The following is a 26,415-nucleotide window of genomic DNA, read 5'->3' as shown; positions in this document are numbered from 1 at the left end:
TATAACATTCACAATGATATTGTCAGCACGTTTGCCATAGTTTGTTGTTTTTACTCATTGATTCTTTTCATGGTCTGGTTTGTGTATGCATTAAATGTAAAATATGTATTACTGGGCTTATTTAGTTACCTTCGAACAAAACCAGGCTCGCTGTTTTCCTCCCGTCTCCAGTCTTTATGCTAAGCCAATATTTACAGCTTCTGACTGTAGCTTCATATTTAACATGCAAACATTCCCCACAACTATCTTGAACTGTTCCTTTAAGGGGACTCTCACTTTACTTTAAGCTAAAACAAAAAAAAAGGCTAAGAACCTCAAAAACATTGTTGATATGACATTTAAAAGTGACTTTTCAGTAAACAGTTTAAAGAACAGCTGAATAGCAGATCATTTGCAACATGTGAAATAGAAACCTCAGTGGGTTATGTTATTTAAACTTGAAGATTTTGTGTTCGGTGCCAAACCAAATGTAAGGACTTGGTTTGAAATGAATGACGGCCAATAAAACTTGAAGCTACATTTGAGTGAATTAAACAATATGAGGAACATTGGTCTTACCATAAAGGTGCTAATTTTGAGCTTCAGAGCATATCTAGTGCCTCCACACGGCTCTCAACATGGAGACTGCCGAGTTGGCGGGTCGCAGCTAACAGCTCTTACAACGGCAGCAGTGCTGACAGAGCGAAAAGGGTTTACAAAGTTACAATGTGTCCTATCATTTATATGCAGATGATATCCAAATCCATCTGTCATTCAAACCCAGTGAGGCTCTCGCATTAACTAGGCTCCTGGACTGTGTCAATGCCATCAGAGACTGGACGGCAGAAAACTGCTTACAACTCAACGACAATAAGACGGAGGTTCTAGTTATTGCGCCAGATGAGTTTGTCCCTACGATCAGGCAGAGTATTGGTCCACTCTCCACTGCTGCCCAGTTATTTTTGATCGATCCATGTCGTTTGACCCCCATGTTAAGCAGCTGTCCAGATCCTGTTTCTTCAGCCTAAGAAATATCAGTAAACTGAGATCTGTAGTATCAACAGCGGAACTAGAGGTGATCATACACACATTCATCTCTTCACGCATTGACTACTGTAACACTCTTTTCTCATCACTCAGTGTAGCTGCTCTTAACTGTTTGCAGGTAATCCAAAACGCTGCCTCCAGATTACTCACCAGGACAAATCGACGGTCTCACATCACCCCCGTACTCAGATCTCTCCACTGGCTCCTTGTAGCATTTAGGATACACTTTAAAATTCTCCCTCTCAGAACCGTTTATTGCCATGGTATGTTGAACATACAAGGAATTTGGCATGACGGGAGGTGCAAACATTTAACAATCAACAACAATCAGTGCAAGTAGAAACATATAAAAATTTACAGAGATATAAAATAAAGTAAGATATGAAATAAATGAAATATGAAATAAAGATGAGCAATGCAGATTCCGTCCCGGCCGTGGAACAGTGGACCAGCTCTTTACCCTTGCAAGACTACTGGAGGGGTTCTTGGAGTTTGCCCAACCAGTCTACATGTGCTTTGTGGACTTGGAGAAGGCTTTTGACCGGGTCCCTCGGGGGTTCTTGTGGGGGGTGCTGCGGGAGTATGGGGTGCCGGACCCGTTACAACGGGCGATCCGGTCTCTGTATGACTGCAGTAGGAGCTGTGTCCGCATTCTCGGCAATAAGTCAGACACGTTCCCGGTGGGTGTTGGCCTCCGCCAGGGCTGCCCTTTGTCACTGGTCCTGTTCGTGACTTTCATGGACAGGATATCTAGGCGCAGCCTGGGGGAGGAGAACGTCAGGTTCGGGGGTCTCGGGATCACCTCTCTGCTGTTTGCAGATAATGTGGTCCTGTTAGCCTCCTCGGATCATGACCTCCAGCATTCACTAGGGCGGTTTGCAACCGAGTGTGAAGCGGCGGGAATGAGAGTTAGCACCTCCAAATCTGAGGCCATGTTGCTCTGCTGGAAACCGGTGGATTGCTCCCTCCAGGTGGCGACGGAGTGCCTACCTCAAGCGAAGGAGTTCAAGTATCTCGGGGTCTTGTTCACGAGTGAGGGTAAGATGGAGCGGGAGATCGACACGCGGATCAGTGCGGCTGCAGCTGTAAAGGAGGCGCTGCACCGGACCGTCTTGGTGAAGAGGGAGCTGAGCCGGAAGGCAAAGTGAAATCTAAAAATAAAGTGCACAAATGAACAGATGACAGAACTATAAACAAGTGAGATGTAGGTGTAATGTAATGTAAAATTGTCGGGTGTAATAGAAGGGATGCAGGGGAGTGACCGGTGGGAATTTGTCCTGGGGATGACAGAGTCAGTGGGGGTAACAGAGCCCGACTGCGGATGGAAAGAAGCTGTTCATGTGGCGTGAGGTCTTGGTCCTGATGGACCTCAGCCTCCTACCAGATGGAAGGGACACGAACAGTTTTTGTCCAGGGTGAGAGGGGTCGGCTACAATGTTTCTTGCTCGCTTCAGAGTCCTTGAAGCGAACAAGTCCTGGAGGGACGGCAGATTGCAGCCAATCACCCTCTCGGCAGAGCGAATGATGCGCTGCAGCCTGCCCTTGGCAGTGGCTGCAGCGTACCAGACCGTGATGGAGGAGCAGAGGATGGACTCAATGATGGCTGTGTAGAAATGCACCATCATTGTCTTTGGCAGGTTGAATTTCTTCAGCTGCCTCAGGAAGTACATCCTCTGCTGAGCCTTCTTTGTGATGGAGCTGATGTTCAGCTCCCACTTGAGGTCCTGGGATATGATGGAGCCCAGGAAGCGGAAGGAGTCCACCGCGTCGATTTCATTTACAGAGCACTACACGGTCAGGCTCCTACATATGTAGCTGATCTACTTCACCCCTATTCACCTGCCCGCGCTCTCAGGTCAAACACTTTAGGTCTTCTGTCTGTCCCACACACTCGCCTTAAGACCCGTGGTGACCGAGCCTTTGAGGCAGTAGCACCGAGGCTGTGGAATGCTCTGCCTGCACCCTACGCTTTGCTGTTTCTGTGAACTCATTCAGAAACGAGCTCAAAACTCACCTCTTTAGAGTGGTGTTTGGGTAAAACCCATGTCCTAGACCTGCTTTTAAACTATGTTTTAATTTTGTATTTTCTGTGTGTATATAAATTATTGGCCCTATGGTCACATTGTGTTTTTTATGTTTGTAATTCTGCCCTGTTAAGCACTTTGTGACTTATGTCTGTAAAAAGCACTTTATAAATAAATTGTACCTACTTACTTACTTACTTACCTGGGAGGAACCAGAGGGGTGGGGGGGGTGCAACCATTGCAGCCATGAGCTAGCAAGCGGGGCCCGCTCACATGCACTAAAGCGCGCAGGTGGCCGGCCTGGCGCTGTCAACAAAGCATAGCGGAGCTGGGATTACAACGCACACCGAAGGAAAGCCACTCCACTGTGCTCAGGTCCACATTACTCCACTCTATCTTTACAGAGCAGATAGTGGTTTGCTGCTATATTAATGCTCTGAATGTCGTATAGAAGACCTTTAAGTAGTTTCTCTGTATCGCTAAATGAGCTGACTTATTCATGTCTCCTGGGACAAACAGTTTCATACATGAAGGTTCATTCACAAATAGGCTTTTAGGAATTATTTTCTTGCCAGTGTTCCTCTTTAGTAACTCTGGTTGGTCAATGGGAAGTGGTTAGGCTGAGGGGAGATTGTCTCTCTCTCTCACACACACACACACACACACACACACACACACACACAAAACTTAAAGTTTGCAGAAATGAGAGCCAGTTCAAAAGTAGAAACGCCTGAACACATCGCCTGAAAGCACCTCCACAGACAGATGTGTTGTTAGTATTTTTAACTGATCTCTGAGCTGTTATCATTCCTCAAAATGAACGTGATGTTCCTCTTGTCTTCTTTGTAGTTGATCGACTCATTTGCCTGGGAAATCGGTACACTGAAGAAGGAAATGGGGAAAAAGAAAGAGCCTGAAGAAGACCACAAGACAGATCCACTCCTTGGGTGAGCTCAGTGTGTCTGCACCGAGTACAGTTTTCTGTGTGTGTACATACAGTACATAGTTTTCTGTGTCCTAGCCAGCATTACCATTTGATTTAATGCAGTGCTGTTCCCCATGACCACCAGCAGAGAGCACTCTTTAAAGCCCTTAAACGTTGTAACGTGTGAAATGTGATAGCTTTGTGTCAGTATGCGGCCGTCACCGAGCTATGTCAGGTATCAGCAGATAGCGTGACAAACTGATAAGACTGTTGTGCAGTGGGTGTGTTCTGATGTCGGCAGATTATTATACCAGTAGTAATAAAACAATGTAAACAAGTACATTTACTTCTACTATATTTCAGAGGGAAATGATTATTATTATTACTACATTTATTTACAGCTATAGTTAAAAGTAGTTTTTCACATAAAAACATGCAGACGGTTCCAAAATATGATGTACTGTTATTGGCACAACCACCCAACGGTATAAAGCATTAAAGAATTAGCTCCACCCCAACCTACTACACCAGTAGCAATAATCTAGTGATATAATATCTAATAGTATAACACTCACAGGAACAGTTTTGGGGCTTTCAAAAGAAAGTAATATATTAGAATTTTATTTTATTTTACTAACGCGCCTGTGTGTGTTTGTGTGTGATCTAGCTACGGCTTGGACGGATTTCAAAATTTACCAGGAACTTCAGAATTTCCTTTGAACACAAAAATGAGCCATTGCTGCAGGGATATTATCACTGCAGCAATGCACTTCATCCAAAGTTTCTTAAAGTGAGACTGAAGACGGAGCATTACTGTTATTGAGCTGCTTACAAATATGATTTGGCGTGACGGCTCATTGGATCAAGTCGGACCGAGTGTGTTCAGTGGGTGTTGAGTCATTCCGTTAGAAATCAATAACTTTCTGACCACACCCCTTTTCATTTGAACACTTTTTTCACGCATGTTAACTTATAAGACAGAGTGACAAAGACAGAGCTCAAAGTTAACTGAGCATCCTAAAGACACATTAAACATTCACACACCGCAGGAACAACTACGGGAGCAATTTGGGGTTAAGTGTCCCACACATCGACATGGACTAGCAGCGGGGATCGGACTCTGATTGAAGGACCACCCTGTCATACCACTGAGCCACAGTCGGCCCTCCCAACAAACATCTCCTGAAGTGTTCTTGTAGCGCCCACTATCGGTTGATTGTCTATTTTGTTGGAAATATACTTTATATGGTGAGTCCAAGGTTTGTAGGTTCAAATAATCGTAAAGTCTGTCACCAGCTTTACAGAGATTTCATTTTCTGTTTTATTTCAACTTTATTGAGACAAGTAATCTCACTGAGACACAGGGTCTCATTGCCAAAAATAAGCGAATTATTGATGGAGATATTCCAGTCACACGTCGGTTAGTGTGACATCTGGTTGACAGTTGCCGCACCATTCAGTGGCGATATAAGAAACTACATCACAGGGATTGAACTTTTCCTATTTGTCTTATTTTTGTTTTCAGACTGGGCGAAGAGGTGGGAGGTCTCTTCCTACAGGCATCCCCTTGTGCTGGGATCGGAGCCAGAGACTCGGGCTACGACTCCCTCCATCGGCGGCTCAGTGTTCTGGACAGACTGGTGCTAACACACGGCGTGTGGCTGCAGCTGGGCCTCAGCCAACAGGACGCCACGCGTGTGCTGCAGAGCCAACCCACCGGGGTAAAAGGACCAGCAGCCACTGGGACTCCTCGAGTCCACACTGTTGACTTAAAGTGTTCACTTAACCCACGCAGACAGGCAGAAACAATAGCTTCAACACCTCCTCAGTCTAATGCAATACGATACACCACAAACTACAGCCTACAAAATGATACCAATCAATTCATCCTCAACACAGTCCAACAACAGTGTTTTAGGTACTCTGAAAGTATGAGACACACTTGATCACCTGGAAACAAGTTTGTCGATAATTTATTATATATCTCTATTTGGCATTTCTTTTTCTCAACCGGAAAATCTCTTTTCTCTTTGTAATCCAGACATACAGTCACAAGTGTTGAGAATTATTGTACTTAACATAATGACATCACCTCTTTTGCAACATAATCTGCTTCATCAGGAGTTTGTGGTTTGATCTCCACAACTGTGATCTCATCGGGATTCAAATATTGCTCAAAACCCGATAAAGTAGCTGCCCTCTTTAGAATATTAAGAAGTGCACAGACGACAACACAGACGACATTTATCTCTCAAAAGACAGTCAGCAGAACTCCATGAAGAATGACATAGTTGTTTGAGTAAATACTGCAGTATATCTGTTTTTGTTATGGCGTTTCCTCCTCTGGCCTGCAGACATTTGTGGTGAGGAAGTCGAGCAGCCTGCTGAGGAAAGTCATATCTGTACGCATGAACCAGGACTCTTTGGTTCCCGTCAAAGACTTCCCAGTGAAGGAGAGCCAGTACAGTAAGTGTCTGTTTTTATTGTTCCTTTGAAGTGCGTGAAGCTGCCAAACAGGTTTTGTTAGTCCTCCTCCTCTGGCAACACAAACTATTACAAAGTGGAACGATATGAACAGGTTATCAAAATGTGTGTGTTCACCTCTCCTTGGTTTGCTGTGATTTAAGGCAATAGCGAAAATGATCCTCGGCTGGAATTACCGAGCTGCTGTATTAACGTGACTTAGACTTTGCACAAAGTACTTAGTAGTCACGTTTAGTGTTTGCAGAAACCTGCAATTATCATACAAGTTTCAATTATTATGACCCACGTCTAACTACAAAGCAAGGAATCTCTGATTGTAAGTAAGTGTGTTTGTCCTTCGCATATCTCAAGAACCGCTAATCCGTTCTACTTCACACTGCTGGGGACCCAAGGACCAGCGCTGTCACAATGAGTTTACTTTAGACACGCTCTGTGCAGGGGCAGGGCTTCAGGGGGCCTTTACAGCCCGACTCTTGTTCACCTTCCTGGAGTCAACGAGCGATAAGCGGTTCTCGACAACGCTGTCAGTAGCATTCTAGGGGGCCTCATGCATCGGTTACCCCTGTGACTACCAGCAGCCCTCGTCCTTTTCGGACCTTGAAAAGTAGTCCAGGGATAAAATGACCTGAAAGATTTAGTGTTGTCTGCACAGTATTCTCATTGAGGCTGTGCTCTGGAGTTAGAGGGTTATGTCATCTTATGTGTCAGAGGCTTCCATATACTGTATCTATCTCTGTCTGTGACTTGTTTAGCTTTCTGCTCCTCCATCCACATTAATAGATCAATAAATCCTATGTTCTTTTCTTCTTTGTTCTGTTCTATCTTTAGTTACCTGAAACATGGGGGTTTCCTGAAGCTTTCAAACACACATCTCACTGCTCTGAATGTGTGTGCTGACACACAAACTGGAATTTCCAAGTGCTTACCTAGTGAGAGAATGTGTTGCAAGTGAATCACGGCCCACTGCAGCCTTTACTCTCCCTTTTTTTTGCTGACTACTGGTAAAATGTTGTAGGCTGTAGTCTTTGTTATCTCTCTTATAACCTGAAGAGGACGATACACAGGAACAAAAAACACAGTGGTCAATTCATTGATAGATGCTTCATGCTCAACCTGTTAGTTCTCGTGAGAACATATTATGTCTTCGTCAGTGGGATTGTTGTCATTTCCTTTATTCTGCAGAAGTTTGATTTGAGAAATGCACAATGGATTAAGAATGTTTAACGAAGATCGATATCTCAAGAACCCCACTTATCATTTTGAAACCTGAAAGTTGATTAAGTGTGCATGTGCACAGAGAAGTTACGTCACACTGGAAATCTGCTGGAGGAACACAGTATGCAATCTTTCATTGGCTGCAATCAGTGGCCTAGTGAACCATTCCACACAGTCCGTATTGAGAGTAGTGCATGGGACATTTGATCCTATTGTGTATGGGTTAGGGTCACCTGATCGGAGAGTAGCAGGGCTGTGTTCAGACCAACACCACTGTGAGTGAAACACTTTGATGCAGGTTGAGCTGGCTCAATATTGTAATCATACATTCCTGTTCATGCTGGACAGAACTCTGATCCCTAAGATACCTTTACAGTATCGTCAAGTCCTTTCTTTCAGTATTATAATGCACTTTATAATATAAACTTTACTCAAACCGTCTATTTCTATGCCATCAGTGCAACAAGCCTCGACTGTCACGACAGTGTATTGCTAACAAGACGCATGCATACGTCCTGCCAAGTATTTGTGTCATAATTTTTTTTTTAAAATACATCGTTGGCGCACCAATTAAAATACCAAATAAATAAATCAACAAAATACTCACCAAACTGATTAGTCATTCTTGTTGCTATTTGTTGCAATTATTTATGTGACACTCATAATACCAACTGTATTATTTTATTCTTAGGAGTTCAAATGTATTTAGGGATTATGAAGATGAATATGTTGGAGCTGTTTATAAACCAATTTAAATTTTCTTCATGATTTTCCTTTGTTGATCTGGTTGTTCTGTGCTCCTACAGCTTTCTCTCTGGTGGGATCAGGCCTGAGCTTCGCAGACCTTTTCCGTCTGGTGGCTTTCTGCTGCATCAGTAGGTGAGTTTCCTCACTCAGAATCAGTCATGATCACAGGGAGACATGCAAACCACACTGATATGTTGAATACACACATATATTACCTAAACCATTATCTAGTCTTCTATCAACATCAGAGATATTGAAACTGGAGGCATGCGAGACCTGAAGGTGATGCCCCCAGCTGGCTGACCACACCACATTCAGCATACTTTAATGGTGCCAATTTGCAAACACACTGTGAATATTTTTGTAAAATAACTAGGGCTCAAAATGTCCCATCAACTTGGTTCTTATATCTGTGGAGCACTGATACTCTCTTCCACCCATTCATATACAGATATTTGCCATGTGTTGAATATTTGGGCACAGTTTATTTTTTATAAAAAATAGGGCACAAAGAACAATACTCAAAACACATGATGTATACTGTATCTATATGAAATTAAATCTACTTAGTAACCATAATCGTACAGTCCAAAAGACTATATTAATATTAGTACTGGGCCACGATTAAAATATTTAATCGCGATTAATCGCATGGATTTTTTGCGATTAATCGCATTGTTATGACAAAGTTCAATAATTAATTCAAAAGTAGTGTATTGCACACTTTTATTTTAAAAGTACTGCTATATGAACAAAAGGGCAATAACATTTGATTTACAAACACTTTAAACACATAAGGTGCTTTTTAACAGCAGTATTCTTTGTACACCAGAGGTAGCCAACACGGTGCCCCCCCCAACACATTAATAACTGTTTTTATTAATGTGCACTGACCCTTATCAAATAAACCAATAAATAAATAAATAAACAGACCATAAAGCAGAGTTTGCTTTAAGGGCAGGGCTAATGCTATTGACGGGTTGCTACCACTATCAGAGTCACAACGTCACTTCTACGCAGTCCAAATATGGTCACATCCGTTGGTTGGTTGCAAAACGGCCATTATCCAAGATGGCGATGTCCAGGATGCTGACCTCGAGGCTTCAAAACGTCAGTCCACAAATCAATGGGTGATGTCACGACGACTATGTCCACTTCTGATATACAGTCCATGTTAGCAAAACAAAGTTGAGTTTACTGTTATGAGCTTGTTGTAGTTAACCTCAGCTCTAGATGATGATTATTTATTTCTAGGTGTGGTGCATGAGACAAACAAAACATGGACCCACAAATTCAGAGGTCAAAAACACAGCGTTGCATGCTTTAATGACTCACACTCTATTCATCTCTATTATCTGTATTAATTTGGTCAAAATACTTTGCATTGTTTTTTAAGTACCCTAAATTCCATTTCATGTACATGTCACTTTTTGGGCCTCAGGGTGTCATTTCTCACGTTAACGGTGTCAAAGTTTCACTGAGAGATGATGTCCTTCACAAATCTGTAGGTACAATTTCCAGCTTTGATCGCTCGTTTTTTGTTGAACCGAGTCTGTAACAGACCCACGGGGAGGAGAGCAACTGGCCCGTATTACCTCCGGCTATGTGGTTGAAGATGCACCACACACCCTTTCCCAACGCCGTGACTCACACACATTTTGGAATAGGCGTTCAGTCCCGCCCTCTTTCCCTTTTTCTGTTGACCAAGCCTTTCTCCCTTTCATTCGAATCGCTTCTCCTTTTCTCAGGGATGTGTTGCCCTTCACTCTGAAGCTGCCAGAAGCCATCTCCTCGGCCACAACGTCTGCTGATCTGGAGGAGGTTGCTAAACTTGGAGCAGGTTTGTTCTGGAATTTGAATGTTTTGGGAACAAGCATGCATTTTGGGGAATCTGAGAGCTAATGGCAGGCTGAAGGTGAAATACTGTATGAAGATGAAGTTTCTTCATTGTATCTGCAGCAGAAAACAGAATATATATAAAAACACAATAGATACTTCATGCTGAGAGGGTTACCTCTGCTTATAACTTATAATGTTTGCAATAACATTTTAATCACTGCAAAGAAGTCACTAAAGGTTTTGTGCAGATGTATAGCTTCACACTCTGTGTTGTCATTAGATGTGTTTATTATAAATCTTCCTTATTGCATCAACAGAGACACTTCTCCAGTCAGTTTGAATCAATCAGTGGTAAAATTGCATCAGTTTCTTTGCAGCTAAACTGATGTGTGCACTTCGCTCAGGCTCTTAGGGTTACTCCATCCCACATCTGCTGTGTGTAAAAATTGAGTTGTTTTTTTTATCCCCTGAGGCGTGACACTTGTAAAGCCACTCTCAACCACATTGCCCCCCTTTGCTCGAAGGATTAACTGGCTTGCCTGTGCTGAATGACTCACCCCCAGGGACAAAAGCCTCTTCCAGGCCCAAATCAGTGCTGCTCAGCTGGGCATGGACTCAGACGAGAGCTGGGTACCTCTGGAGCTTTTTCCTTTCCTCCCAGCTGCGGAAGAAAGAACGTTGGGCATTTACATTCATATATCTTTAACCAAAGGGGGTGAAGTCATTTTTGCCACAGAAGACTGTGGTTGTTATTATCCCAAAATCATTTTATTTATCCATTTTATTTCTTAAAAGAAACTTTATTTTGACAAATCTTCAAACTTGTACTTTTTACCTTAGTTGAGTCAAGTTTTAAAAGTCTGTAGGTTTTGGTGGATGTATCCTGTTCAGAACACAGTCAGTGACCTTTGTGTCCATTGAGGCTCGGGTGCTGTGACTCATCTCCGAGCTATCATTACTCTTGGCTGACATTTCCAGTGTCCCTCGACCTGACAGCCTGTTCAAGACTTCAGGATGACACACGATGATTCGTCTCCAATGATTGCCAGTGTGATGTCTTGAGAGGTCGGGATCAGCTTGTGAGGCGTGGGTGCATAAATGAAGACAACAAGCGGTTGTGTTCTAACTCAAAATAATATATTTAGAATCTTTAAACAAAAGGTAAACTTCGTTCCAGCCGAAAGCCGCTACAAAAACCAAACATAAGTATCTTCCGTTTTCTTCGGGTTTGTTGTCTTTAATGTAAAATAAAACTCTCTTCCTCCTTGTGCGCTCCTGTCCTCCTCTCTCCAAACATTTGCTTCCTTGTTCCCACACCAACCTCTCCCGGGTAATCAGTCCCCTCTCTTTCAGCTGGGCCGCCGCCTTGGCCCCGGCTGCCCTGCTGACTATGGGAATTGTAGTTTATTACCCCGATGCCATGATGGGTTCTAGTCCTTGCTGCAACCACCGGGAGGGGATGTATCTCCCGTTGATGACCCTCCCTCTCATGACATCACACCAGACATACACTTTCTTTCTATTTTTTTGTCAGTCTCTCTTTCTTTCATTCATTTATAAAGGGTTCCTGTTTAGCGCGCTGACACAATGGTGGATTTTGTGTCTATGAAGGTGCTTTAAGCGGCCGAGAGAAAGGCAGTTCTGACGTACATGCAAGCCACATCAATGGCTGGTAAAGAAGAGAAAAGAGCACTGTTGACTCTGACGTACCCACGGTGTCATATTACCTGTTATGTGGCTCTCCACCTGTAATCACAGTAGCGCTTAGGAGGCAGTTTGTTATCTTTGTGATGGCTTTTTGAAGGCACATCTATTTGTTATAAAGTTCAAATGACCAACCTAAAGTATGAGAAGCTGAAGTTTAACCAGTCAGAGTGCTGTTGGCCACTATAGAGCCCCCCCACACGCGGATACACTGGGATATTAGCCAGCCCTAGGTTTATTGTTAATTTGTCATAATTAGATGAAACCAGTGGCGGCTGGTGTAACATGTTCTAGGTAGGGCCATCCTTTCAATGTCAGCAAACATCCCAGAATGATTTAATACAAAAAAATTAAAGTATCAAACACGTATTACTACTTTGCAGTTAAATATTTAACATTTATTCCAACATGAAAAAAAGCAGTAAATAACACTTTGACAAACACGTCAGGACATCTTATTGTTGTCACGCTCACAGGGAATTCAGTATAATATATATATATATATATATATTCAGTATAATATATATCCTATAATAATATTCTGTATAATATAAAACACACACATAGATATGTATATCTATATCTATAAAATATAACCTAATATAATAGAACATGTTTATTTATTGAGATGCCGCTATGGACCTTGTTATAGGAGGTAAAGATCAGGAGAAGCAAGCATGAAGTGTAATTATGAATACTGATGTTAAATTAAGCTATGATGAGGTTTCACTGTTAATTTACCATCTCAATTACATGTTGATGCCTCCATGACCAAGTTAAGCAGATGAGACTGAGGCAAGGTAGGAAATTTACATATTTTTTAGGGGGCAATTTTTGCCCCCACTGACTGAAATCCAGGGGCATTTAAAAACAATTGGGGCCACTTTTTGAAACTTGTGAAATAACATTTAACCTTTGTTCAAAATAATAAATATACTTATTTAGGCTTACAGTATATGAGCAATTGTCATCATGTCAATAATAAGACTATTAGGCAGTAGTCTACAGATTCAAAGTGTTTTCTTAGATTTTTTGAACAAAAAACAAACATAAATCAGACAATCATATTCAATTTATTCTTATTTCTTTGTGGTTATTTCTTGTTATTATTACATTTTTTAAACAACTATTAACAATTATTAAGTCAACGATGCCTTGATTACATATACATCAGTCATTGTATGGAATTATTGAGAAAGATATTTTTGTAGCGCCTCAAATATTGTGATATTACCCATTTTTGTCCTGAACATCTGCATTAGTCATTGTGTGGAATTTTTGAGAAACATTTTTATAGCACCTTAAAAATTAAAAAAATGTGCCATTTGAAGGTACAAATTCAGTTCAGAGTTGTTGCTTAGTAAAATATCTTAATTGACTGTCAGTCAGGTATTATTCATTACCAGCAACCCTCAAATCAAAGAATAAAGACCCTTTACGCACAATTTAGGTGTATTTTCCCTTTTTAACTCACGAGATGCAGGTAGCATGTTTTATACTTCATGTGAATATAATTCATTTAATCTAATTTCCATTATGCAATATGTATACTTTGTTGGCGTCTTATTCTGAAAACCGGATGTTCGTCTGAAGAAACCAGATGTTGTCTCACGTTAATCTTTTCACTAACTTTCAAAGCTCGCTCTCGATCTGTGCCGTTTAAATGCGTTTAACGTTAATTTCAGCATATAGGTGCACTACAATGTAAGTATCTGCTGAGTTGACCGCAGTCTCGCACTCACAGGTCTGATTAAGAAGCGCTCCATTTATGTATTTGTTTAGAACGTTCGGTTCTTCACGCACACACAACATCAGTCAAGGCGAAAATCAAAACCATGCTATGCCAACTGGACCGGGTCATATAGGCTACGATGTTTTTGACAAGTTCATTAAATTATCATTATTATTACAGGAAAGCTCGGGGGCATTTTTTGCCCCTCTCCTAGTGATATCAGGGGCAAAATGATATTTCTTAGGGGCAGTTTTGCCCTTTGCCCTTTTGCCCTTTGCCATTTCCAACGCTGGACTGAGGACAACTACGTAGAAGAAAAGATGTTCACTTTGCCTAATATGTAGCTTGACAGAGTTCTCCATGTGTGTCCTGGTGTTCTCATGTTTCCTTACCTCCTCATCCCTCACTCCCTACCCTGGTGTTCTCATGTTTCCTTACCTCCTCATCCCTCACTCCCTAACTGTCCGTGCTGGATCTGTCCCCGTTGTTTTAAAAAGCTAAATAAGTTATTAGCATGACTGCATCCAGCTAGCCAAACCTGTCTGGTGTTCAGCTAGTACAGAAGATGGACTGCTTCCCTTTCCCGCTAGTCTGCTGTCTGATTGTGAGGTCAGGCTGATCTGGGATCAGCTCTTTCACTTCAGTTTCTCTGCCAAAGTTCTCATCTCAAACGAGACTTAGAGGAGTAGTGCTCGCCTGTAGAGACTTCTCCTGACGAGAACGCGCAGCTTTGGGCCAAATCATTTTGGCCTAAAGCTGAATCTATTTGAGGGCGCTGATTGGCTAAATTGTATGTCACTCATTTATATCTTTAATCAGCAATTGGCTAAACTGCTTCATAGACTCGCCTCTTTTGGGCCAAATTCGTTTGGCCCTTAGCTGCGCCTTCTGAGATGTGTCGTGCACACAGGCGGAGAGGACGAGCAGGAAAAGCATATATTTTGCACATATTACTGGGTACATTCCATAGTTCAAAAACACAAATATTGACAATTTGTATAATTTATTATGATCATAATTTTATTTTTTTGCTCAAGGTGGGGCCAGGCCCCATGGCCCTCTATTGGCCAGCCGCCACTGGATTAAACCCAAATGAAACTGAAATATTAGCTATGAAGTTGATTTTGACAGAGGTGATGCAGTACAATGGTAGCAGGGCTGATACTGACCTTATTTAAGTGGATCAGGTATCAGCCAGATGTGACTGATCCACATAAAATACAATTTCTTTGTCAATGTCGTTATTCTGGGTCACTGTAGGCTGCCAACAGTTTTTTGTAGTTGTATTTTTACTGAACAGGTGGGTGGTACATTTTTGCTACTTTGATATTTTTCTTTCTAAAGCTAGATCAGCAATGTGGCTTTAATTAAGTAGCATAACAGAGGCAAGAACATGTGTCAAATTACTGCAACCTCAACAACAGAATAAACTTTCCTTGAGGCATAGTCTTTCAAAAAGTGAACTGGGAATCTTCAAATAACTAGAATTATATTGTCTCCATGATGGTTACTAGATGCAGTTGAAAGCTGCAGAAGAAGCTGTAAGTGGAGTTTGAGATTATTTGTTAAACTACTGTTTCCAAGAATGACGTTTCACTCCAGCTTCATTTCTTTTTTTTTTGCATTGTGAAAAGGTTAGAGAAACAGGTTTGGATCCAAGTATTATCCTCTGCAGCTACAGTAGAAGTTCCTGTGAACAAGGCAGGGATCAATAAGATCTACTTTACTTTGCTCTGCTGCAGGTTTGCTTCATCTCCTAGAAGTCAGGAGTCAAACATCTTCTGAACTATTTGCACAGGCATTTACAAAGATAATCCACCACTTCAATATGAACTATTGGCATAGAGTTACACAGGTGGACGTGTGAAGAATATTAAACTTGACAAGTGCCTCTTTTATAGTCATGTTGAACAATATGCTAAATACTGTACAGTGTGTTAGCTCTGTCTATTTTTGGCTGCAGTTCAGCTGTCACACGTATGTCGCTACAAGCCGCTCTTGTTAACCTTGAACTTTCCCAGTGTTTGTACCAACAATAGGAAACAGTGTTCCTTTCAGTCGCTGGTGTGCAAGTATACGTGTTTACACACTGGACGGCAGCCTGTGTGTAACTGAATCATCCAAACCATTCCACGAAATCAGAGGTATCAGGAAAAACGAATTATGAAATATCTGTAACACATGTCGGACCATGCAACTTCAATGGAAAAGGAGGGAGGGAGGGAGAAAGGGAGGCGGGAATACTACGCCTACAGCCCGCCCACACTCCCATTAACAGGAGTGAGTCAGAACACAGATTGAGCATGAGTGAGCCAGAGTAGTTAGTCCAGTTTCAGCTTGTTCAGACGCAGCGGTTCTGTCCTCTGCTAACGCTATCAGCACTGTGAAGAGAAGTTGGAGCGCCTGAGATCAACTGCTCGTCTGTGTGTCTTTGAGCTTTGGGATCACAGTGAGTCCTTTTCTGCTCTGTTGGGTGTGTGAACGAGCTGCTCTGTGTCTGGTACTGGTGTTCCTTATGCCATATTGTTCCCACTGTTGTTCGTCTGTCTTGTTTTGCTCTGTCTGGTACAGCTTGGACTAAAGGTTCCAACAAATACTTGTGTTACAGTAGTTTGAGAGTTTTTGTCCCCTGACAGGCTGAGCCTCCCAGTCTGTAGTGATTTTGCACGAGGCAGCATTTAGAGGTTTGAGATTGTTATAATTGCAGGACTTGTATTGAGTCATTCGGAGAGGATATGTATCTTTCAGTATATATTGTTTTTAGATGCCACGCACTGTTGCATAGCACAGCTTAGTTTGAGTCAATCCTTGCTGTTGGAGTCTAACGTTTGCATATGCTTATACAGTCATATATATGTTATATAGTGTTATTTGTCATAACCCGGCTCGAGGGCCATGACAAAAACTGGAACGGACACAAAAAGACAAATACAAAAGACATAAGTTATGTACTATAACAGAAGTGCGTTGTCAGTGAAATACTGTCATCATTTGGATGTTTGTGGATAATGTAGTGAAAGGTTATGTAAAGTAAAGTAATGTGAAAGAAAAGAGAGCGAGCCCCACTGGAAGCTGGGACTTTTAAAACCATAGGTAAACACATTCGGCTAACCAATTCAAGCAGGGTAAGTAGGGGCTGTCATATCTTCTATTGCTTTCACCCAGCCTGAATGTGCAGTTAAACACTAAGCCTTAGTGTTTAACTGCACATTCCTCTCGGTGTTGACAGACGAATAAATCCGTCAGTAACAAGAACTATGGAGTCATGTATTTCCTGGAGGGAGTGATGGGAAAGTTACCGCTCTGTTAATTTGTCTATGGTGTCGTTTTCATGATATGGGTAATATTGTTCCCTCTGATATGAATAATAGTTGAATGGCCCGTGCTCTTGAGTGTGTGGTGGAATGCGTGTTTTAGCTGAATTGATTTTGACTATATGCATTGTTCGTTAATGCCGCCGCATCCCGTCATGTGGGTATTCATGTATCTGCACTCATAGTGTGTTTGTAGGTGCAGTGAGTGCAGGCCCAGGTATAAAATGCACGGCCCGCTACTGCACTAAGGGGAGTCTGTTTTATACTAGGACCAGTCATTGACCTTCCTAGGTGATGCCATCACACATGAGTTTGCGTGTTCAGTGGAGCTTTTTTCGGACAAATCTTTGCCAATAAATGTTTTTGACTGCTGCTTTCCACTTTGATGCTATGATCTGGGCCAGTGTTGTTGGGTTAGGACAGGGGTCGGCAACCTTTTCTATCCAAAGAGCCATTTTGCCCTATTTACCACCAAATAAAATGTGTCTGGAGCCGCAAAAGCTATTTGATATCATAGCTTAGAAAGTTTTATATATAGTTATATTCAGTGGCGGGCCGTCAGGGCCTGCAAGGCCTTCTCTGCTGGCCTAAACAGAATCACAAAGTTATATCTATTTTCTAATTTAATAATTTTTCATAAATACACTACATGTATTATAATTTACAATAATATTTTTCCCATTATCTTATTTTCTCATTGCACAGCTACTGTCTTCCTCAGTTGCTCTGCTTCCAGTGCCGCTTGTTTTAAGTAGAGCTTGTATCCAATCAGATTTCACCTCTGTGTCTCTAGGTAAGAAGAGAGGCAGAGGCCTGCAGACTCACAAGTGAATCCATGTGCAGTTTAAGTGAATGGGGATGATATTGTTGATTGTCATAGTGTTCAACCAATCAGATCTTTAGTTTGACATGTTGGGCGTATTCTTTGATGTGTCAGCACCTGCGCGCCGGCCTATAATGACGTCAGCATTACATGCCGCTCAGTGTCCATGTGTAGCTCTGCCGCGAGGTGCAGAGTGCGCTGTGATTGGTCAGTGGGCGAGCACGTGACTATCGTGAAACGAAACTTAACAGCAGAGGCTGGTGGGTAGTGAATCACATCACGTGATGCAGCTCAGCCAATCAAATATGGGCATTCTGACCCGAGTGAGATGTAAAACACACCGTGACACAGTGGGCTGAGATGAGGAAAGACATTGCAGAGCAGTACGTTCAATGTTCAAGTTGTGAAAGTAAAATCCTATGATAATCTCTTTGGGTCGCGGCTTGTCATTAAGGAATGATGGCGGATCCCACAGCCAGACCAGCTGAGAACATTATATTTTCCTGAATTTAGGCTTTTGCATTTTCTAAATGCTCTAGCATTATTCAGACGACTCGTACCGAACGGTTTAATACGAAGATGTACATAGTTACAGCCTTAAAAATGAATAGCTGTGGCGCCATCATGTGGTTATAAGGTGGTATTTCAGCTGCAGGACAGCAGTGAAGGCCCAGGTATAAAATGCACGGCCCGCCACTGGTTATATTATATATACAAAAACTATAGTTTGTTGTATTTATGAAAATATAGAACAAGAATAAAGACAATTCTTGACATTTTATTGCAATTTTACCTGTTATAACAATATCAAAGAGCTCAGTTTGCTGCAGCAGCTGAGAAATCGCTCTTTTTCGCTCATCTCCAGCGTGACACTTTTAGGCAAATGCTGTGTGCTTGTTCTGGAAGCATACAGGTAAGTCAGCATCGTTGGCAGTGAAAGCAAATGAAGACATCAACGCAGAGTTAAACTCTATTTTCCTCCGTGACTTTTCTTTTTTTGGATTTATCCATTGATAGTTTACAGAGGGCGGGGGTCTGAAAATCATGATTAGCCACCTGCAGGGAAGAGCGCTTGACAGGTGTAGAGGATTTAACTGCCTGTGGGAATAATTAACATAAGATTCTGTTCATTCTTGCTTATAAATTATATTCTCTCTGAACATGTTTCTCTTTTTGGAGAACGTCATGCGAGATAACTTCTTCGATTAGCGCAATGTTCCTGCTCTTCTTTCTATTTCCTCGTCTCAGTCACGTGAGTCACGTGTGTGTAAACCTCGCTGGAGTCAGGAAACTTGTCAGAATACTCATATTTGATTGGCTGAGCTGCATCAGGTGATGTGATTTGCAATGCATTGGTCGGTGTGTTTCCTGCACCGCCGAACAAGTGCCGTAACGGCTGAATAAGAAGCGCCGGTTAAAGTATAAACTCAGTGCCTAATATGTATAATTCAGAATTATCTATCGGATTTAGGTCTTGGGTCCGGATCCGGTCCGCCAGTTGGGGACCCCTGATGTAGACTCAGGGAGCCGCAACAGAGGGGCTGAAGAGCCGCATGCGGCTCGCGAGCCGCAGGTTGCCGACCCCTGGGTTAGGGTAATGCCGTGTTCACACCATTCGTGCCGCATTAATCGCGTCATTCGCGCCGCCAGTCTCGCCGGGGTCTATTTGTGTTCATTCACGTGAATCGCGCTGGATGCGCCGGAAGCCGTTCAACTATCCGCCATTAACCATGGAAAAAATAACCTATTTCTGCTTAGTACGTGTTGTCCCAGATATCACGGGAAACTAAACGCCGTCATGACTGGGTTCATAACATTGTCCAGAGGAGCTCCGTGGATTTTATCAAGCTGTATTCACTGTGTCTATTCAATTCAATTCAATTCAATTCAATTCATTTTTGTATAGCCCAAAATCACAAATTACAAATTTGCCTCAGAGGGCTTTACAATATGTACACATTTGACATCCTCTTGTCCCGGGACCCTCACATCGGAACAGGAAATACTCCCCCAAAAAACCCCTTTAACGGGGAGAAAAGAGGAAGAGACCTGTGGGAGAGCAATAGAAGAGGGATCCCTCTCCCAGGATGGACAGAAGTGCAATAGATGTCATGTGTGGAACAGGATAAGTGAATTACAGCACATTCAATGTAATTACAGCACATTCAATGTATAACAGAACCACGGCAGGAGGCAAGACCTGGTCCAGGTATAACCCGGATACACAGGAACCTGTGAGGCGAGAAAGCACAGAGACACTGGTGAAGAAGCAGGTCAATAATGTGCATTAATGGTATCGGTAATATGAATTAGCAATGTGAGTAATAATAAAGGTAATATTAGCAGTTGGAGTCAGCAGGGCCATGGTAGGAGGGATGGACCAGGGTCCAGATGAAACCATGCTCCATGGAAACCTGTGAGGAGAGAAAGCACAAGGACTCCGGGGAAGAGACAAAGTCAGTACTGTGCATTAATGGTATCGGTAATAGGATTAATAATGTTAATAATGAAGATCGTAGTAGATGTCAGCAGGGCCATGGCTGGTGGAAGGACCAGCGTCCAGATAAAACTGGGGTCATGGGAACCTGTGAGGCGAGAAAGCACAAATACTCCGGGGAAGAAGTAAAGTTAGTAATGAGCATTAATGGGACATCAATGCATACAGACAGAGGTGAAGAAGAGGAGGAGAGAGGTGCTCAGTGTATCCTAAGGAAGTCCCCCTGTAGTTTTTGCCTATACCAGTTTGTCTAAGGGCCGGTCCAAGGCAAACCTGAGCCAGCCCTAACTATAAGCACTATCAAAAAGGAAAGTCTTAAGCCTACTCTTAAATGTGGTGAGTGTGTCTGCCCCCCGGACTAAAACGGGAAGCTGGTTCCACAAAAGAGGTGCTTGATAACTGAAGGCTCTGGCTCCCATCCTACTTTTTAAGACTCTAGGAACCACAAGTAACCCTGAATTAATGGAGCGCAGCTCTCTAGTAGGGCAGTATGGTACTATAAGCTCTTTAAGATATGATGGTGCCTGACCAATTCGGGATTTGTAGGTAAGTAAAAGGATTTTAAATTCTATTCTAGATTTTACGGGGAGCTAATACAGGAGTAATATGATCTCTTTTCTTAGTTCTTGTTAGTACACGAGCTGCAGCATTCTGAATCAACTGGAGAAATTTCAGAGACTTATTAGAGCAGCCTGAAAATAAGGAATTGCAGTAATCTAGTCTAGAGGTAACAAATGCATGAACTAATTTCTCTGCATCACCTTGAGACAGGATGTGCCTGATCTTTGAAATATTACGTAGGTGAAAAAAGGCAGTCCTAGAAATTAGTTTTATCTGAGAGTTAAAAGACAAATCCTGATCAAAGGTAACTCCAAGATTCTTTACAGTGCTGCTGGATGCCAGCGCAATGCCATCCAGAGAAACCACATCACCAGACAACCGATTTTGGAGGTGCTCTGGGCCCAGTAGAATAACTTCAGTTTTGTCTGATTTTAACATCAGGAAGCTGCAGGTCATCCAGGTTTTTATGTCCTTAAGACATGCTTGCAGTTTAGTGGTTGGTTTCATCTGGTTTGATCAATATATATAATTGAGTATCATCTGCATAACAATGAAAGTTTATAGAGTGCTTTCTGATAATATTGCCTAAAGGAAGCATATATAAGGTGAACAAGATTGGTCCAAGCACAGAACCTTGTGGAACTCCATAATTGACGTTGGTCTTCATCGAGGCTTCATCGTTTACATAAACAAACTGAGATCGATCTGATAAATAGGATCCAAACCAATTCAGTGCGGTTCCCTTGATGCCAATATAATGTTCTAGTCTCTGCAACAGGATGTAATGGTCTATAGTGTCGAATGCAGCACTAAGGTCTAACAGGACAAGAACAGAGACTAGTCCTTTGTCTGATGCAATTAGAAGGTCATTAGTTATTTTTACCAGAGCTGTCTCTGTGCTATGATGCTTTCTAAATCCTGACTGAAAATCCTCAAAAAATGAGCTATGGGTCGGGTCTATAGCAGGTCCTCTCAGCTCGTGGTCAGAGGACCGACTCTCCTCCCCTTCCGCAGGGCCGGGTAGCCAGGGAACAGTGTCCGCAGTGTCCGAGACCAGTTGAGATTGCATAGATGAGATATGCTTTGCCTGGGCCGCCGCCACGGATACGAATCCGTCGATCAGCTGTTCCCTTTTCCGGACTTCAGACTCTAGGCGGGGAAAATCGTCCCTTAACTGTGAGTATGCGAGTTTGCAATCTCCACACAGAATGGCCATGTTGGAAGTTCCTGCTTCCGGGTTATCACACTACAGGCTGGTGATGTGCTGCTCTGTCGCTGCTGCTCTGTGCTCTGTCTAGCCACACGTCGACTGTTTACTACAGCTGTATGAACCCAAAATAAACAGATTTGGCTGTGATTTAACGGCAATAAACAGACAACAAGGGACTCCGAAATAACTACGTAATGATGCCGATTTGTAAAAAGTCTGAATTCATGTTTAGTTAGTTCTCTCCGCAAGGTTTACACACACGCACACATTTCTACACATAGTTTGGTCCGGTCTCTATTGATATGAGGTATCGTAGAGCTCTGGGTGAACACAGACGGCTACAGTATTTATTTCCTGATTCAACAACGGCAGGAAGTCAGTGATGACAGGAGAAACATCTCAACGCTGATAGGCTATCGCGCCACAGCGCCACGCCATTTTTTTGCAGAAGTTGGAAAATTTGGGGCGTTTGACGCAAATTTGTGCGACTTCGCCCGACGTCTCATCGCGTCTGTGCATAGACTTTGTATGTAACGCAATGGTGAACGTAATGGTGAACGCACCATTAGCGCTTGTGTCAAAGCATTAATAGATGTTCTTGTGTGCCCTACTAACATACTGTAAATTGACTGCATTTGACTATAATTATAATGTTCACAGGGCTTACCAAACCAAAGTGTGGTGTGTACTCACTTTACAATGAATGTACTGTTACATCTCCAATTGTTGGCCCTCAATAGTGACGGAAATTCATGCTTTCAAAAAAAGCCCCATTATTGACTGAAAACACCTAACATTTTTGTTTGCTAAAGGGGGAACTCCACCAATTTTACACATTAAAGTCTGTTTGCAGGTATTGGGGAGTACAACTACATCCTAATAGTCTGTGTGAAGTCTTACATGTGTCCTCCAGTGATCACTTGAGTCAGTGTCGTTGGGCCTGAAGACTATAAGTATGAAAATTAAAGAATTTGGAGGTCTCTACGGTAGTCAAGAGGCGCCATGCTACATTAGCTGCTACTAGCAAACTACACCGAAATCTCTAACCGAACTGTCGGCAGTCGACTGCGGGTAATTTATTCACCGGGCATTGACAAGGAAGAACAATGCATGGAAGAACAAAGACGCTACATCTGGTTCTTCTGCATCAATTTTGATACATCGTGAGTCCAACATTGGAGTAATCTTTTAATTATTTTGTCTGAAAAAGCTACAGAATCTGTAGCTACGGAATCTGTAGCTACAGAATCTGAAGTCCAAGTTTGGCCAAGCTAATGTTTGCTTCAAACCACATACTACTATATTAACCCCCAGGAATGGAACGGGGCCCAGACACTAACATGTTGTAATATTATTGTCCACATTATTGAGATTTCTCTCTCTGTCTCACTCAGGTTTCTGGGATGCTCAGGCGTGCCACAGAAGGAAGGACTCAGTCTCCTTTTCAGGAATAGCTGCTCCCAAGAGACCACCTCCCCCTGTCTCCTTGGCCATCTCTCCAGGGCGTCCCCGGCTTCGAACTCGCACCCCATCAGAGCTCGAGTGTTGCCAGTCCAACGGAGCACTTTGCTTCATCAACCCCCTCTTCATAAAGGTTCACCAACCAGATGGCGACCACAGCACCACCTCAAATCCCTCTGGTACAGCAAAGAAAGGCCTGAGGGAGGAACCCGTTAGCGACGGCCTGGAAACCGACGACAAGGAAACTCAACACGCTTGTGGAGACAGTCCTCAGGTTTGTATCTCAGATCAAAGTGACAGCAGCCAGTCAGGTCAAAACGAACTTCAGCGATTTGACAGAAACCCAGAGCTACAGGACGATAACAGCCAAACCAGCCCCAGTCAGAAGATAAGGTCTACAGACAGTGTGCGGCGGTCTCCACCTCCACGTCCACCCCCACCACACATTGTGCCGCAACGCTCAGCCGCTCCTCTCCGACAGCGCAGTATGCCAGAGAAGATCCCCTGGATCAATGTCCCCAAGGAGAAGGTGGAGGAGAGGGAGAGGGGCAGCAGCCTCCTTTCTCGTCTGGGCTCCTCGCTAAGCATCAGCCCCTCATCCTCCCCACCCAAGAGACTCAACATCAGCTCCCCTATATCCATCCCCCGGCCCTCTCTGGCCATCTCTCTGTCATCCCTCTCCTCTCCCCGTCAGGCGAAGGCCTCACCATCATCCAGCCAGGAGGATGCCCAGTGTCATTTGGCACTGGAGGAACAGACTATTGAGAGGGCTATCATGAGGGCCAAGCTGTCTCAGCGTAATGCCACCAGTACCCCCGCCCAGGAATCCAGTAGTCCTCCAGACCCCATGCTGATGACAACAAGCAAGCAGGCAGATGTGACAGGAGAAGACGAAGAAGAAGCAGATGAGGAATGCAGCGGTGGCGGTCAGCGGCTAAGTGACATGAGCCTCTCTACCGATTCCTCAGACTCTCTGGATTTCTCCCAGTCCTCAGCCTCCTTCCTTCCTGCTCTGCATGACCCCAGTCCCCCGACGGTGGCTGACTTTAACACCCACCTTCCCCTCTCGCTCCCACCATCCCATCTGCCCTGCTGCAGCACGGAGGACGACGATGAAGATGAGGATGACGACGACGAAGAGGACCACGACTATGGTGTCGGCCTCGAGAGCGACCAGGAGCAAGACCAGGACCTGACCATGGTGCCGCCGGGCCACCGCCTGAAGCGGCGCCCCAGCGCCGGCGCGTTGGTCCTGCAGAGGGCACTGCGAGGGCAGCTGCGTAAGATGAGCGGCGTGTTTAACTCGCTGCTGACGCCTGAGAAGAGGGCGATCCGCAGGGTGGTGGAGCTGTCCAGGGACAAAGGCTCGTACTTCGGCTGCCTGGTGCAGGACTACCTGAGCTACATGGGCGAGGGTGCGGGCACGCAGCCCTGGCAGGGCTACGCCTCCGGACTGGAGCTGATGCAGACTCTCCGCCAGTTTATCACTCAGATGAAGAGCTACCTGAGACAGAGCTCCGAATTGGAGCCACCAATCGAGAGCCTCATTCCTGAAGACCAGATCGGTGAGTACCAAATGAAACAGTTCCACCATCTTTAACCCATACTGTTGTTATTTTAGTAGCCGTGGCTCGTGTACTACAGATAACTGAAAACAATTCGGCTGAATGCTTTAACAATAGTAATCGTGGCTGTCAGTATGTCGTGTGCTTAACCGTTTGGTCAACTGCTGAAATGCTGGGACTGCTCGATTGCAACAATCAAATGCAAAACATTTTTTTAAGCATTGTGACCTCGTACTCAACTCAACAAGGATGGTGATGGGAGTCATTTCTGCATGCGTTTGCTAATATTTTAGTGATTACTTTTAGGAAGTGTAAATGATGTGATGTATTCATGGAGGAATCTTAGATGCTATGGAAACATGATGTCACAGAAGAGCGCGTTGCAGACGCAGCAGTTTCGTTTCAATATTTTTGCAGTGAAGACATTGGAAAACTTGTCCTCACGTGCTTGCAACTGGATGTGTGCATGCGAGTTTCTTCGTATGCGTACATTCCGGGTGAAGCCGTGGCCATCGGGCTAATCTTAGTTAATTGTGTGTTGTCATGTATGCTGGTCAGTCAGGATCCATTTGAAAAAGAAATTAAGGACAGATGAACATGGTGTTGAAACAATCTTAGCACTGCTATTTCCCTTTATTATATCCGTCCTTTATTGCATTTTACAACAGCAACATGACACAACCACATGGACACATAATGCACACTCGCACCTGCCGGAAGAACGCTCTGATTCATTTGGGCCAAGATTCAGTGGCTGCATTAGACCTTGGACTAGCAACATGTAAACAGAGAGCACAAAGAGGGTTTTATCTCAGTAGGAAGGGGGCTGTGGAAGCAACCTGTTTCTACTGGCATCAATTCATCATAATGACATGAATCTTAAATGCTTTTAGAAAATGTTATTGGTGGCAATGTCAGCATCTGTTATTTGATCATTTTCAAAGACCAACATTTTATTTAAGGAGAACTTCAACGATTGTATTACTACTTAGCCTGTGAAACTCTATAATGTCCTCTGTGGCTCTGGAGGGAGACTATAAAACAATCCTGATGACATCACTATGATGTCAGGATATATTGATCTCTGATGCTTTCTTTTTCTAATCTGTCTGACATGTCCAATAAGTTCATGGAAGAGATGTAACAAAACATTTGCCCTCGCTGTGTGTGACTGAGGCCACGCAGCATGGTCAGCTCTGAACATCCGCTGTGAGGTCTTTTCCAGACAAAAGTCCTTTGGCGCACAAGAAGTGATGCATTTAGTTCATGTCAACATTGTTTGGAAAAT

The 26,415-nt window shown here is 43.3% G+C and overlaps 1 protein-coding gene and 1 long non-coding RNA gene across 4 annotated transcripts in view; one reads left to right on the top strand and one right to left on the bottom strand.

Moving 5' to 3' along the window:
- The window catches only part of LOC116400101 (ras and Rab interactor 2-like), a 54,102-nt gene that overhangs the window by 16,335 nt on the left and 11,352 nt on the right, over positions 1-26,415 (top strand). For all 3 annotated transcript variants that reach the window (XM_031877762.1, XM_031877761.1, XM_031877763.1), the window contains 6 exons: positions 3,900-3,997; positions 5,501-5,696; positions 6,330-6,441; positions 8,481-8,553; positions 10,170-10,261; positions 23,496-25,127. In XM_031877762.1, the coding sequence (XP_031733622.1) occupies positions 3,900-3,997; positions 5,501-5,696; positions 6,330-6,441; positions 8,481-8,553; positions 10,170-10,261; positions 23,496-25,127 (2,203 nt within the window). The remainder of the gene's footprint in view (positions 1-3,899; positions 3,998-5,500; positions 5,697-6,329; positions 6,442-8,480; positions 8,554-10,169; positions 10,262-23,495; positions 25,128-26,415) is intronic.
- Positions 9,655-11,539, bottom strand: LOC116400103 (uncharacterized). Its single transcript, XR_004213888.1, has 3 exons — positions 11,096-11,539; positions 10,818-10,921; positions 9,655-10,374 (listed from the first exon to the last, which is right to left on the bottom strand). It is a non-coding gene; the product is annotated as an uncharacterized LOC116400103 (long non-coding RNA).

Source organism: Anarrhichthys ocellatus, unplaced genomic scaffold (genome assembly GCF_004355925.1).
Source record: "Anarrhichthys ocellatus isolate YVR2014 unplaced genomic scaffold, GSC_Weel_1.0 scaffold147, whole genome shotgun sequence".
Lineage (NCBI taxonomy): Eukaryota > Metazoa > Chordata > Actinopteri > Perciformes > Anarhichadidae > Anarrhichthys > Anarrhichthys ocellatus.
The sequence above is the reverse complement of the archived record's forward strand: the minus strand, read 5'-3'. Positions and strand labels throughout refer to the sequence as shown.